The sequence below is a fragment of the Patella vulgata genome, chromosome 2 (genome assembly GCF_932274485.2).
Source record: "Patella vulgata chromosome 2, xgPatVulg1.2, whole genome shotgun sequence".
NCBI classification, from domain to species: domain Eukaryota; kingdom Metazoa; phylum Mollusca; class Gastropoda; family Patellidae; genus Patella; species Patella vulgata.
In genome coordinates this window covers 29,974,830-29,989,516 of record NC_065880.2, presented here as the reverse complement: position 1 = coordinate 29,989,516, position 14,687 = coordinate 29,974,830, and the positions used below count along the sequence as shown (strand labels likewise).

The window sequence follows — 14,687 nt, the reverse complement described above, 5'->3', positions numbered from 1 at the left end:
ACCTCTCCCCCATCGAGCATGTCTGGGACATGCTTGGACAGAGGTTACGTCAACGTCAACAACGTCCTGCCAATGTCCAAGAACTTGCTGCTGCGTTGCAACAGGAATGGGACAATCTGGACCAAAATGACCTTAGACGTCTCATTAGGAGTATGCCACGTCGGATCAATGCTTGTTTGGCAAACAGAGGAGGATTTACCCGTTACTGACTTGGTTGTGATGCTGTGGTAACTTTGCTGTTTGACCCCGGGTATCATTTTACCCTTATAATGGCCAGTCTGTGCCTTACTTAGTCTAACGATCATTTGGAATAAATCGATGAATGTGAAATTCATTTCATTTTGTCATTTGTTTCTTCGTCAGTTTCATTAGGTGACTTTAATAACACTTAAAAATCAAATATCCCCTACTTTTTTTGAATAGTATATATTGAAAGACAAAAGAAACACCACCCAGAATACCATATAATTTACAACATTTTTTTAAACGCATATTCTGTTTAACATGACTCTTCTTGATTTGGGTCTTGCAGTTAAGAATTGTCTCACACTATAATATCTAAATACGCTGGCTGATAAGGGACATGAAAAATAATATAATTTGTTTTTTTTAATATTCACCCAAGTCAATTTTAATATAATTTGTTTTTTATAATTTTCACCCAAGTCAATTTTAATATAATTTGTTTTTTTATATTTTTCACCCAAGTCAATTTTAATATAATTTGTTTTTTGTAATTTTCACCCAAGTCAATTTTAATATAATTTTTTTTTTTTTATAATTTTCACCCAAGTCAATTTTAATATAATTTGTTTTTTATATTTTTCACCCAAGTCAATTTTAATATAATTTGTTTTTTATAATTTTCACCCAAGTCAATTTTAATATAATTTGATTTTTATAATTTTCACCCAAGAATTTCCACCCAGCGCGTGACTCTCTCTCAAAGTTTGCGTACGAGGGGCGACCATTTTGTCCAGCAGTTTCGATCAGATTTTCAGAAAATTCGAACTCAATCATCATTAGGGCGTAAGGGTGATATATTCAAACGTTTTTTTTTAAATCGGATACAAATTGTGACCTCTAGAGGGACCAAAAGCTAAAAACGAGATTTTTCGTACAATCAAGGGTCGTAATTCAGAAAGTTAAGATCCGATAAGCGCGAATATCGAAAGAAACCAGATGATAATTGTGACCTCCACACGCTAAAAAAGGTGACTTTTCGTACAATCAGGGGCCATAATTCATGAAGTTTCAATCCGATACATGCCAATATTGAAAGGAACCTAGATCTTTTGGGGATAAACCTATATTTCAAGTCTCGTCAAAATCGGATGGGCGTCCGGACGGACAGGGGTGACGACAATATACGTCCATATGAATATACGTCCATTTCCAACAAATCTGTGAATGTGATACAAGACAATGGTCACTAAGGCCTATTTTAAATCTTTGTGGGACTTTTCATCGGGGCGTGTTAGTCGCTTAATTATCCAGCAGTTTTCCACAACTTTGCTAAAGGGCGCGGTACAATTAATATAAGAATTTACGTTAAGGACATATTCCAGACTAAAAGGCGTGGGACAATTAATTTAAGAACTTACGTTAAGGGCATATACCACACATAGTTCTACAATCTGATGGAAAATTACTGTATTGTTGGCAAGCACTGGTCCCGAACTGCTCACAGAAAAACAAATCTGGTATACTACAATCAGCTAAAAAACGAAAGTTAATATATTGAAATAAATAATATCATAACATAATAAATAACTCAATAATTCATGTTAGATTGGTAACAAAGGCGTGGCACAATTAATATATAAACTTACGTTAAGGACATATGCAACACGTTATGCTACAAGCTGATGGTAAATTGCTGTATTCTGTGCACAACTCGGAGGCAGAATATTGAAACAATACTAACTTAATAATCCTAGAATTCAATTTAGATTGGTAAGAAAAAAGTTTGTACTTGATTATCGGTATAAATACTCGCCATACAAAACAGTATTTACCAACTTGTATTCTGTGGGATGCAACGTGGAATTCTTTATGCAGAAAACAGAATACCCTTCGTGCATGGGTCTTAATTAGTATATCCTAGTTAGTTATTATCAACGGTCATCGGAGCGGGGGGGGGGGGGGGGGCTCATTTTTTTCACAGGAAACAGAAAACTCTTCATAGGACTACAAGGTATATTAACAATACCGCATTCATATATAACAAGTTTTCATCCATGCAGCCCTGAGGGACCCGCTATTGAAGCAACCACGCTGTTACAGGCCCCCTAGTTGTATCACCAAACATCTATAGAAATATTAGGGTCATCATCGGAGCGGGGGCTCATTTTTACAGGAAACAGAAAACTCTTCATAGGACTACAAGGTATATTAACAATACCGCACTCACATATAACAAATTTTGATCCATGCTACCCTGCAACTTCAATAGAAGGCTTGATCTCGCTTTAACTACGTACATCTTATCAAGACCTTCACGTAATAGCCTGCATATTTCGGCACTAATTTCGATTGGATACAAGCCCAACTTGTGAGCCTATCAGATTCCTCGACCGTCGCGAATACCAAGTCTCGCGCTTTCAAGCTAAAATGTCTACCTGTGATAATCGAGTTGCAAATCTAAAAGTTCATTCAATGTTAAGGTTTCCGTGGAGGTGACGATGTCAGAACCTCTGGACGCTACTGCTCACGTGTCTGTAGATAACATAGCTATAAGTTCGGGAATTGTGAAGTAAACAAGCAACGGCCAGAAGTTGTAAAACTCGCAGTCGTTGCTCCAGGAACATGCCAGAAGTTGTAAAACTTGCAGTCGTTGCTCCAGGAACATGGCCTCCCTGAGGGACCCGCTATTGAAGCAGTCACGCTGTTAGTGTTAGTGTTACAGACCTTCACCGGTCACGGAAAGCCTCCTATCTATAGAAATATTAGGGTCATCTCCATATTATGAAATGAAATGAGGGTTTAAGGTCCAACATTTTTGCCCTGACCGTCCTTATGAAGACGGGCATAGCCATGCAGTATGCTATGAGGGATTTTGCCCGGACAGCGGCGACAAGGCCTACTCTTATTCCGAAATGAAACTGCCAATGGTTATTTTACGTGAACGCCAATGTGTAAATGGGAATTCGGGTTTTTCGTCCCATCCGAACGACTAAACACTGTCCCATATTATGACGGACACAGTGCTATATAATACACAGTTACTGTATGATATACATAACCTATTATAGCAGATACTACCAATATATAAGCATATATCAATTATACAATAAAGATAATAGAAAGGTACAAGATGTTACAGAGAATAATTTATATTTGGATTTGTCTTGAATAAATATATAAGAGGGTTATGTGTTTTAGATTAAAGAAAAGAGTTTCGCACTTTATTCAACTCAATTATAATGGGCGTTTCCCTTACTAAGGTATGCTAATATTGAAATCACTAAATAACCTAACGAACACGAAACTCTGGTTTTTCCAACAGAGTTATTACACCTGAGAACTTGCCATCGTCGTGTATGTTATTGCCTGATTGACTTCAAAGATACTTGAGTACGAGTCATGCATGTGTTGTTTGAAAACATTTATCCGTCAGTCCAACGTGTCACACTTTCATGTGGCGTTGACTGTGGGAACACCTTTGTATGTATAAATGCACCTTCTCGATTTAGCCTATTCAAAATTTTAAATCATTCGAATTTGAAGATAAGCCATTTAAAAAAAAAGAAGAATAAATAAATAATAAGTGAGAGGAATGTGGTTTTATGAACACTCGACACAAACTATGTCATTTTGGGACTAACATGGTTTAATTCTTATTTCAATAATCCGCTTGTGCGTAGCGGTCTTAATTAGTGGGATGAAACAGGAGAACCCGGAGAAAACCCAAAGGTTGGACAGGCGACATGCTCGAAAACACACCACTTGATGCAATGACAGATCTTCTGATCCAAAGCGCACGCGTTAAACCATCCGAACATCCAATATCCCATAAATAAATATCACTTACTCTCAGTACATGTATCACCGGTGTATGGTGACTTGCACGTGCACGAACACGATGAAATGTCCAAAGTACCGCCATTTTCACAGGTCTTTCCATCACAAGCTGAAATGGTAACAAAGTCATGATATTAACACATGATAGTAAAGAAACATTCCCACGAAAATAATTAATAGCGTAGTTAATCAAAAAAAAAATATGACATATTTAGTATAAATGGAAAGCAGAGATACTTAATGTCACTATAAAAATACCCGATTCCCTGAAAACACCATGGGGCGCCCACAGGAGAACAATGTAGGTGTATAGCTAACTGGTAACTTTCCGCTTGTTGTCAACTCGAGTGACGTGAGGAGCGCTTCGTATGATCTGAAAGAATAGCCGGAGGTTGTGAGAACCTGGGGAGACTTAAACATACAGCAGACTCGTCAATTAAACGACGGGCAAGGAAGCTAGCAAAGAATAATCGAAGAAGTTACTTAGGCTTCGATATTTATGGCAAATGACAGCGAGTGACGACAAATGCCAGATGAAATATATTCACTCTCTTGGCAAATAAGGGGGCTTAAAATAGACTATTGCGGTTTGGGGCAATTTTATTGACATTAAAATGATTCGAGAGGGATTTGAAGCAAAAGCTTGCTTTGATAAATTAGTCACCAAAAAACATTGCTTGCTTGAGTATGTAATTAATTCCCCTTACATATTAATCCACAAAAAAAGACAGCTCAAACTTTATAAATCATTATAAACCTGTAACAGTAAATCTCTTTGATATTTGGGGTATATACTATGCCCGGAATAACTTGAGGTCTGAAAGTCGGGCTTTGGGTATATACAGGTGAATTTGGTGTTATTCTTCTGAAAGTTTTTCTTTAAACCTATAACAGGTTATTCTTCCAGGGTAGGGTTTTTTCCATAAGAAAACATGGTCTAAGGTTTTTCTTATTGGAATTCTGGGATATTCTCATTTTGCGTACATGTAAACATAGACGGTTTATAAGCAAGATAAAGTCCTCGACTTCGGTTATGCTGGGGAAGAAAGACTTCAGAAAAAAATCCTCGACAGAAAAACCTCGACCTGCCGGCCTCGGTTTTTCTTTTTCTCAGGTCATTTTCTTCATTCATTCTTTCCCCAGTAAAACCTCAGTCTCGTGCTTTATCCTACACAGAAAATATATAAATAAACACAATTTCTCATAGAAGACATAAGTAAAGAACAAAACGTATTAAAGAATTATACATGTAGTATTGGTGTGGGAACGGTTGGTAGATTGGACACATGTAACATTTATCTTTCTCCCCAAGTATTCGAATAATATGAATAAAACGAACATTCGACCACCGTGTCTTTTGGGATATAGGCACATGTAAGTTATAATTCTTACAAAGTTAGCAGCATTTATATTGAAACTAAAAACAATGCCAACCAATTAGACTCCATATAAACACAATGAGATAGATTACCACTGAGAATGGTCTGATAACACCCTAATCGGCTGATAGAAGCCTCTTTAATTCAATCTTTTTCTATCTTTTGAACGCAATACGGACAGCGATTGTATATTTAAAACATCGGTATTCCCAAATGACCATTGAAGTATTAAACTAACCTACCGATATTCAAAGTAGTTGGGGGATCTGTCTAGTCTATTGATATCAAAAGCAGCGGGAAACATCATATCCTAGAGATATTCACAGCAGCAAAATAATCCTAGCCTATTGGTATCCAAAGCAACAGGAAGAGATCTAACCTATTAGTATCCAACATTTTCGGATAAAAATTGCGAACGCAGATTGATGGTATTCATATTGTGATACAGAAGAAGGTTTGTGGAACTTTTCATTGAGGCGCGTTGCCCGTTTATTTACTAGCACACTTCAACTGCTTACGTATAGGACATATTCCACACTAAAAGGCGTAGCACAATTAATTTAAGAACTTACGTGGAGGGCATATACCACACATAATGCTACAATCTGATGGAAAATTACTGTATTGTTGGCAAGCACTGGTCGGGTAATTCGTGCAGAAAGACTTGTCTAGTGTAGTACAACTTGCTAGAAAACGAAATTTAGTATATTGAAACAAATAATATCATAACATAATAAAAAACTCAATAATTCATTGGTAACAAAACTTTGCTTTTGATAATCAGTATAATCATATAGTTTGGAATGGAGACTTTTATGATACAGTAAAACAGAATACGCTCCATACGTCTAAGAGGCGTATTAACAAGGACACATTTATGTATAGTTTAATGGTCGAGAGCGAGACATAAAGTAATAAATATTGATACTGCAGGAGGCGTTAGCTCGAGACCATTAAACGACTTAAAATACACTGTCCCGCAGGTGCTTTTCAATGAAATACGTCACGCAAGTCCAATATTTCATCTAGTATAGATAATGTACGATTGCCAAGCTGCCCGTACATTATTGGAAATAATGGCATGCCAACACCAAAGGATGACGTCACATCTGTATTTTAAATATATATTATAATATAAGTTGTCATCAGAATAACATAGAAAGTATAACGGTAAATTGCTACGTGGCTATAATGAACCATTTCGGAAAATAGACAACCACCAAGGTTTCTATTATGCGTGCGCACACGACCTCGGGCAACTAGACGATATTCCTTGCCAGCCAACATCATGGCGAACGATCCTTACTCACTGAGTCCCCGTGGCTCCATACAAGGCTACACCGTGAGGCCAATATCCAAAGCAGCCACACAGCTACTGAACATCCTGAAGCAGTTTCACCAACCAGCTATAAATTACACAAGTGAAATGCGCTTTATTGTAAAATGTGATATTAGACTTACTTTCTGTACATGTATCACCGGTGTATGGTGAGTTACATGTGCACGTACACGTGTTAATATTCAAAGCGCCGCCATTTTCACATTTCTTTCCATTACAAGCTGAAAGGGTAATACCATCATGAAGAAAAATAACACGTGATATCTATATATACACAATCATATATTGATAATAATACGTGATGTTAATATATACACAATAACACGTGATATTAAATATATACATAATATCACGTGATATTAATATATACACCATAGCACGTGACATAAAAATATATACACAATACCACGTGATAATAATATATATATATCCAATACCACGTGATATTATTATATACACAATTTAATGTGATATTAATATATATATATATATATATATATACACAATAACGCGTTATATTTATGTAAACACAATAGCACGTGATATTAATACATACACAATAACATGTGATATTAATATATACACAATAAATGGTAGTCTTCAATATGTAATCTCCCTTATATATTAACCCATACAGGAAGACTTCATGAATATAGAGCATTTACATTTACATTTAAATAGTTACAGTAGAAGAAGTAAGTGAAACGGAAAGAACAAGAAGCGTTAAAATTAAAACACATTATATCTGTATTATGGGTTTCGGAAAGATTTGTATCTCGACTAATAAAATCACCCTTCTTTCAAGATTCATTTTACTAAGGAACGTTTTAAGTATTTTGCCAGGAATGACACAACTTACATTTTCCACAAACTTTAAATATATAATATAGGGACTTACGATAAGGACAAACTCCACAAAGCATGTTACAATCGGTTGGATAGTTTGAATATGTTTCACAATCTGCAGCATCAGCAGTAGCACACCAAGCCTTCTCTACGTTGTTGCAGGATACTGAAATTGAAACCGATTTATATAACTACATGGAAAACGTTGGATTATACTAAACAAAATCCATCGTCACTTAAATAGATTGGTCGACCTCAATAAGAAGAGGCGGTATGAAGACCCCCCCCCCCCCACCATCCCCATAATCCTTTTTGTTGTCATCGTGAATGTGAAACAAGAGGATATAATTTCGCTTCCAATATCATAAGGTATTATTCAAGGCTTATATGTTTTGTCTTTCACTCGTCTTCATAATACACCCTTGTCCCCACCACATCCACCTACTCTCGCCCATATCATGGAAACGGAGAAGGTATTCGACAATGCATTTGATCATGACATTTAGAATAGATTATAAAGAAAATAAAGATGAAAACGTACATGTTTCGCATTGGTCACCTGTGTATATACTTGGACAAGTACAGCTACAGGTATTTATATCTAGAGTACCAGAATTAAAACACAGTTTACCTTGACAATCTGTAAATAATTAGAGTTTATTTTACAATACTACAAAATGTGCCGAATAGAATAATTTCATATATATCATCCTATTATATGTTTTGTATTTTATATAGTTTTGTATAGTAACATTCTGGTCCAATAAATTTCACGTTATTGTGTGTTATCCATGAGTTATCCATGCGAGAGCATTTTAGTTTTACTGTCTCATTATTTTGAGTTATCCATGAAAGAGAATTTTAGTTTTACTTTCTCAGTATTAGAGGTTATCCATAATAGAGAATTGTGGATTTATTATACTAGTATTGTAAGTTATCCATGAAAGAGAATTTTAGTTTTACTATTTCAGTATTAGGGGTTATCCATAATAGAGAAATTTGTATTTACTATACTAGTATTGTAAGTTATCCGTGAAAGAAAATTTTGGTTTTACTATGTCAATATTGTGAATTGTTCGTGAAAGAGAATTTCTATTTTACTATCACAGCGTTGTGAGTTATCCACGAGAGACTGTTTTAATTTCAGTTTTCATACCCGTTTATGCATGCAATGACAGTAACGACACTATATTTTCGCGGACATCTTGAAACAAGAAAAACAAAACGGACAATGCCGTATCTTACCACAGAGTTTATTAGAACATTTACTGGGACATGCTGAACAACTCTCGCCGCTTGTATAGGGATTTTTGATACTGCCTTGACTAAAAAAATATAATAAATTAACTTACACTTAGGTACAAATAACAGTATATTAATACATCAAGTATAATATGAATGTGTGAATATCCAACCTTTGCCTTTCTTCTGACTGCAATCGGAATATGAGAACTTGATAGACTATTCGACAGTGTAAGAAACAAAGGCCCAAATTGGCTTAATCAACGAATCCATATTTTCACATTGGCCGATGAGATTTGCAGTGTGATTCATCCTTGTCTGGGGTGCAGGGCGGGGACCTGACAAGGACAGTGTCTAGTCATTTGGATGGGACGAAACGCCGAGGTCCCTTTCACACATCGGCTTGCATGTAAAAAAAACCCCTTACCAGTTGGATTTCGAAATAAGAGTAGACCGTAGCACACTGCACGACGTACGTCTATAGAATCGAAAAGGTTCAGAAGTGTTAACGGGGTCGACCAAATTTATGACATGAATATTCCAGTAAGTTGTCTAGGAGAAGCGGTTGAAAACAACCGAATTGTTCCTTTCAATTTTAGCACCTATGGCGTACCAAGCAACTATGTTTTATGAAATCTAAGTAAGTACCACGTGCCTACAGAACGCTTATATGTCCAAAAATGTCATAATTTGCGCCCTTAATACGTTAACTCTCCAACCACCAATAAACAAACATTAAATAAATACCAAATTTAATTTTGCTGAATTATATATAAGCTGAATTAGCCACGGACCAAAACGGCTTCATTTGAACCACCTTTTCAGATGGACGCCGGATTGACAGGGGGATGGATGGACGTCGGACTGACAGACGATAGACAGGGGTCACACACCCTTAGGGTTCACATCTGCATTTCTTCACAAAGATCTTGCGATGCCTCAGACTCGGCCATACAATATGACGTTTTAGTTTCGAATATCAAATACTTTTCCAATTTATAATTCCCAGAAAATTTATCCGTGAATAAGAAAGGAATTCCGGAAATGCAAATTGTTGAAAAAAAGGTAATACATACCCTATGGCATAATTACATATATAGTATTGTGTACCATCACAATCAGCTTGGCCACATCCAACACGTGCTGATTTATGTTGGACAACCTTTTAGTTAATAACAATAAACATAATTTAACATAAGTAATGTTTTCACATAAAGTACGGTATAATTATTGTGAGTATCAATTAATCAATTATAATGATGTCAATTTTATAAGCAATAGAATCTACTAATAATGTGTCTGTATATGATCGACAATTATTATTTTCATTTGTACATATTTTAGAAGACGCGGTGGCCCAATCAATATGACACTGACTCTCTTACCAGGAGATCCAAGATTCGATCTTGGCCGAAAAACCCGGAATTTTCCAGAGTGGCGTCCCCTTGTCAGTGGCACAGAACGGGGTGGGTACAGCATCTAATCGTTTGGACTGGACGAGAACCCGTGTACACGAGAGCCGAGGTCCCGTGTACACGTTGGCATGTACGTAAAAGAGTCCTTGACACAGTTGGAATTAGAACCCCGGGAAAAAATTTCCTCATAACACACTGCATGGCGTGTGTGCGTCTTCATTATCTTTGTTGACACAATGTAGGACGCTAAAACCCCCTTTCAATTTCATTTTATTTGAATATTTAGAACAATGATTTTATAAGCAGAAGTTGTATGCGTCTTGATAATCATAATTCAGTGTAAACCAAAGCCATACAGAATCTAGCCAATCATTGGCTCAATATGAGTAATAAAATGGCTTTTTTGTCTAATATAATGTAATGCTTTGCAATTATAGATTTTTACATAGTTCCCACCTCTGACCCACCCATATATCTTATACAGAACTATCATTCTGTTCGTTACTGACACTCATTATTTTACATTTGTTTTGTACTACTCTAGATCTATTAGGCATACAGAATGGGTTACTAACAGAATGGCGACCATGGTCGTAGTTGACCAGACTCTTTTGGCTCTGGCGGAAACCATTGTTAATAATATCAGTGTAAACATTGTATAGTTACTTGTGTATAATGACCGACATCCTTCCCGTTAATAGACCCAACACCATATTGGTAATCTACAACTTCATCATGCCATGCTGTGACAGCACCAACAAACGTGCTCATCCCTGCGGCCATGTTCTGGCCGTTGTATATATTTGGTAATGCTTAAATGAAAATCAACCATGTAGTTAAAGTAACAGTGCGTGAATTGCATTTTTCTGAAAATATCAAATTTCTCACGACTTAATTCACGCTGATAAGTATTCAGATTGATGCACCAAAATCAAAATATCAACGCCGGCGTGTTATAATATCATGACGTCATCGACCAGATCCATGGAATTTCGCTTTTTTATGGCATGCAAATACTGCAATGGAACTGAACCTTTCCTTTGCTGATATTCTTATTAGAAATTCGACTTTCACACTATTGTATTTGAAAAGTTCTTCCCATGGCGCTTAAATCACACACAGTAACTTTAAAGGTGCATTATGTAAGATGTTGAAAATTTCAGTCAAATTACTTTGTTCTGAGCGGAATTATTGGCATGACTGCCATTGCTTCTGATAACAAACAAAGTATCGATTAATTAAATTACTAAATCATTTGAAAATCAAAACCATCCGATGCTCTAGAGAATTGATTATATGGGCTTGTCATGTGATTAATTGTCTAATTAATGATTTATATATCAGTTTTGGTCTAGCGAAAGATTTAGCTCTGACATAATGCATCTACAAAGGGATACTACATATAAGTCGGTTCCGTCCTTAAACAAGAATATGGAGACGACCATATATCCTGCTCGCTGTTCCCAGGCCCGTAGCTAGCTGGGAAGTTGGTGGGGTGGGGGGCAAGGGGGCAGTATGGGCGACCCCCATAAAGCCGAGTGACATTGGCTAGGCGCCTACGACCAGATTAGCGGGGCGCCCAACCAATGTCACTTGGTTTTATGGCGAGGCGCCTCATAATTAATCACACAATTAACACCATAATTGATTGATGGGCCGCCCAAAACGGCGTGATCTGTGGGGTGCCTTATTCCGGAGGGCGGTCATAATGACATGATTGGTGGGGCGCCTTATAATGACACTATATGATTGTCGGGCCGCACATAATACACAATAACGAGTGAGATTGACTTAGCACCCACAACTTGATCAATGGGGCGCCCAAAACGGCATGATGTGTGGGGTGCCTGAACCCAGAGAGGCGAACATAATGCCGAGATTAGTAGGCCCCCCACGACGAGATCATTGGCGCCCATGATATAATTGGCGGGGCACCCATAATGTCGAGTGAGATTGGTAAGGCGCCCACAAATAAATTCGTATTCCTTCCTTCAAATTTTTATGATGTTCATATCAAAATATCATAATACGCCAAAATCGCAAATTCAGCCTCAAAATTGAAAGTTCCCGTCATTGTCATAGTTCCTTTCCTCAGGTGAACCCTATCTTCCAAAATTTTTTTGGGGGGGAGAGCACCCTAGACCCTTCCTCGAAGGGAGGCGCGGCCTCGGAGCAGATCGCCGTGGACCGTCAAGTGTAGGTACATCGCCCCCCCCCCCCCGAAGCCCCATCGGCGCCCAAGAAACCCTTGCCCTCACCCCAACATTTTGGGCTAGCTACGGGCCTGTGTTCCTCTTATTCATCACTGGCTTTTCAGGCTGCGATATCACCCTAGGTGGAAGCGGACGTGAAACTTGAAAAAAATTGAACTGAAATATATTGCCTCTAATATTAATTAACTGATCGAAAATAAATTTAAAAATAAAAGATACTTACAAATAGCAGTTCTAGCTACACCTGTATCATGTCCAGATCGACATTGTTGGGCCCATTTTGTAGCAATTTTTGCAAGTTCATCATCCCAGGCCTAAAAATATAAATATATTATTATTATAAGATCAGGCGAGAAATATGAGAGTCGGGTGTGCCATATTTTCCTTTCCCTGTAGCAGTGAAAGATATCTATATCCCAATTGTTCAGTTTACAGATAATATCAAATTTGGCTATGTAGAGAAGAATTCACAAATTATTATGTTTTTTTAAGAGCATCGAGGCTATAATATATTATAATTAAATTGAAAGAATATAATCCCGCTGGCTTGTAGCCTATATATCAACTGCAGTAGATGCCGAACGTTTCGAAAACTTTAATTCATCATTACTTTTTTAAATAACGAACGGCATTGAACCATTTTTGAACTGTTATTTATTTGAGAGATTCGGGTACCACAATATTACAGGGAATTCAAAATCGCTCAAATGACGCTCAATGACTTTAATTAATGTTGACGTAGATGGGTCAAACGTCCCCTTTCAATGTTATAACCCATACTGATCCGCAGTGAATATTCGTTAGGCCGCGACAATCACTAATAAGGATGACATCGGTGCGGCTTAATGCGTCACAAATATTAACTTTTTTCCTCCGACAAATTAAATTCCAAAACAATTTTTTTATGTATTAGAAAAATACAAAAAGACATTTGAAGTATGTGTAGGTAAAATTATTTCCTATTTAGTGTAAGTGGGTATTAAAATGACTAAAAGACAGCATTCTGCCCGAAGCAGTAACGTCTTATGTAAACAATGCACGCGCCATTCAGCCAATGATTGACGTCGTGTGCTGTGACGGCACGTGTTAAAGGCAGTCATCTTTTACAGAACTATTAGAAGATTTTCGTAATACTCTAAGAAACAGATTGGTTATAACCCTATGATAATTAACATATAATCTGGCGTAACTCAAAAATGTGAATTTGTGAATTTATTTTACGTGGGACGCAACAGACGTATGGTGTGTCCGGTTAGTATGAAATATATCATAATACTACCGGTACCTTAATTGACAATGACATACCCATCCTTTATTCACAGGAAATCCGTTGTTAGATAAAATAAATACGTAACAAATCAGGTAAACAATATATATAACGGAAATTTTTAGATAATCAGTCAGCTTACCATTTTTTGCATATTAGTAGCCGTAGGACTAACAGCAGTCCTATGGCCATTGTGGGCCTGGAGTACGGCGTTTTTTACTGTTTGGCTTAACGTTACTGCTGTGCCTACATCAACTAAACACATAGAATGGCTGGCACTAATACTTTTATAGTCTGGATCACAATTAGACTGAAATTTAGACAAAAGAAAATACAGCTAGCTAAATTAGAAATATACAGTAGAAATGTAAATTTTTAACGAAAGGTGTCAGAAATTTGGGTATCCGATTAAATTCGTTTAAAATAATCGACTGAATAAAACACAGAACTTTGTGGAAAATAATTATTAATAAATTAAGTCGAAATGACATTTCAGCATTTCCGTTATCAAGTGCAATATGGACACAGTGTGTGTGTATTAATAAGTTTATTTAACGCCTGGTTCCATCGTGGTGATATCGCAGACAAACATAATTTTAAAATAAAATATCTTGGTAAAATTTAATGAAAAAATTAAAAACACTCAAACTCTAAGTTTCTTTCATTATCCCGGTTGGTGCAAAAAAGTAGGACGGTACTTAAATCCTATTTCATTTAATTCATTCAAAAACTGTCAATACAACAAGTTAGGACGTTAAACCCAATTTCATTTCACTCATTCAAAACCTGTCCACACAGTACTATAGACAGGACGTTAAACGTCAGTTCGTTCATTTATTTTAAAACTGTCCATACAATAAGAACTACGTATTTTAACATTATGTAATATACATATAATTGTATAAAATATTCTAACATTATCTAATATACATGTACGTATAAAATAATTTAACATTTTCTTAT

At 36.6% G+C, this 14,687-nt stretch overlaps 1 protein-coding gene and 1 long non-coding RNA gene across 2 annotated transcripts; both read right to left on the bottom strand.

Moving 5' to 3' along the window:
* Positions 1-1,678: 1,678 nt before the first annotated feature.
* Positions 1,679-6,962, bottom strand: LOC130010905 (uncharacterized). The gene is made up of 4 exons (XR_008786195.1): positions 6,864-6,962; positions 5,975-6,088; positions 4,034-4,132; positions 1,679-1,718 (listed from the first exon to the last, which is right to left on the bottom strand). It is a non-coding gene; the product is annotated as an uncharacterized LOC130010905 (long non-coding RNA).
* Positions 6,963-7,358: 396 nt separating this feature from the next.
* Positions 7,359-13,970, bottom strand: LOC126809603 (cysteine-rich venom protein). The gene is made up of 5 exons (XM_056099073.1): positions 13,867-13,970; positions 12,681-12,771; positions 10,953-11,056; positions 9,906-9,991; positions 7,359-7,383 (listed from the first exon to the last, which is right to left on the bottom strand). The coding sequence occupies exons 1-5, from the start codon at positions 13,876-13,878 to the stop codon at positions 7,359-7,361; spliced, it is 318 nt and encodes a 105-aa protein (XP_055955048.1). The 5' UTR covers positions 13,879-13,970.
* Between the last annotated feature and the right edge of the window lie 717 nt (positions 13,971-14,687).